The sequence below is a fragment of the Triticum dicoccoides genome, chromosome 6A (assembly GCF_002162155.2).
Source record: "Triticum dicoccoides isolate Atlit2015 ecotype Zavitan chromosome 6A, WEW_v2.0, whole genome shotgun sequence".
In the NCBI taxonomy this organism is placed as follows: domain Eukaryota; kingdom Viridiplantae; phylum Streptophyta; class Magnoliopsida; order Poales; family Poaceae; genus Triticum; species Triticum dicoccoides.
Window position 1 is genome coordinate 469,323,358 of NC_041390.1, and position 1,217 is coordinate 469,324,574.

At 53.1% G+C, this 1,217-nt stretch overlaps 1 protein-coding gene across 1 annotated transcript; it reads left to right on the forward strand.

The window, feature by feature from the left end:
* The first annotated feature begins 200 nt into the window (after positions 1-200).
* LOC119319367 lies at positions 201-916 on the forward strand. Its single transcript, XM_037593859.1, has one exon. It carries the CDS (start codon positions 347-349, stop codon positions 608-610), a length of 264 nt encoding a protein of 87 aa, XP_037449756.1. The 5' UTR covers positions 201-346; the 3' UTR covers positions 611-916.
* The last annotated feature ends 301 nt before the right edge of the window (positions 917-1,217 follow it).

Consider the following 1,217-nt stretch of genomic DNA (forward strand, 5'->3'; position numbering starts at 1 on the left):
GGATAAACGCTAGCTAGCTAGCCAGTGCTGCTTCTCGCCACGTCTCTGTGCCTGCCCGATATTTTTTCCCTTTCACGAAAGAGAAAATATCGCCCGTGCATGCGCTTTTATCCCGGGCTCCTGACACATAGGCAGGATTTATCTCTCGGCTTCCATTTTCGAAACGCGGCAAAGATCTTCGCCAGCCTTTAATCTGCGCCTGCCCAGAAGAACATATATCCGCACAGCGCGCCGTGCTAGCTAGCAAGCATTCCTGGCTCTCCCGTCAAGCACCACGCACGCACATCGCCAGGCTCAGGGCTCCTGCTGGCTTGCTCCCGGCCGAGCGCTCAGGAGGGAGGAGGCGATGGCGGCCGTGTTGGACGCGTGGCGCAGCAAGAGCGCGGCCATCACGTCGTGGTGCGTGTCGGCGCTGTGGAGCGGGCTCAGGCGAAGGCACCGGCGGACGGCGTACGCCCTCGGAGCCGGTGGGCTCAAGCTCAACTACGACGCGCTCAGCTACGCCCAGAACTTCGACGACGGGAGCTGCCCCGGCGAGTGCGAGCCCGACTTTACGGCCAGGTTCGCGCCCGCTGGAGCGCGGAGGCCGTCGATCACTTGCTGTCCTTAGGAGAGCTAGCTCATCGCTGTTTGTAGTTCCGGCCCGGCGTGTGTGGTGGTGGTGGTATTGTTGTCACCTTCCAAGTATGTCTCTCTCGCGTGCGTGTCTAGTTACTCTTGGTAGTAATCGAGGTCATGCTAGGTCTATATATCTTGGCTGGATGGGCGTGGGTGTGCGTGTGCAAGTATTTAGAGTGGAGGAACCAATATTGTTTGAATTATGTCGACCGATGAGCTCAAAGTTACTGTGCATACTGCTTTTCACTATATTTTAGCTAATGTAGTTCACGTGGCGTCTGGGTCAGCTTTTGTCTTATTTGTATATATGGTGACCCCTATCATAAGCAGACTAATGTCATCTGGGACCAAGTAGCGTCTTTTGTTTATGATAACCTAAGTAAGCCCATGGTTTGTATGGGAGACTTGAATGATATCCTGTATGAAGTCGACGGTTGTAATGGCAATATCAACTACTATCGTATGCATGCCTTTCGTTCTATTGTCAAGAACTGTGGCCTTTTCGATATTGGTTATAGTGGTCCTGCTTACACTTGGCGTGGTAGACAAAATACTTCCAAGCCTATTCATCGTCGTCTAGATCGTTGTTTGGTTAATTC

Bases quoted from the DNA above. Each gene is read 5' to 3' on its own strand.
- LOC119319367 (XM_037593859.1), top strand. From the start codon at position 347: ATGGCGGCCGTGTTGGACGCGTGGCGCAGCAAGAGCGCGGCCATCACG.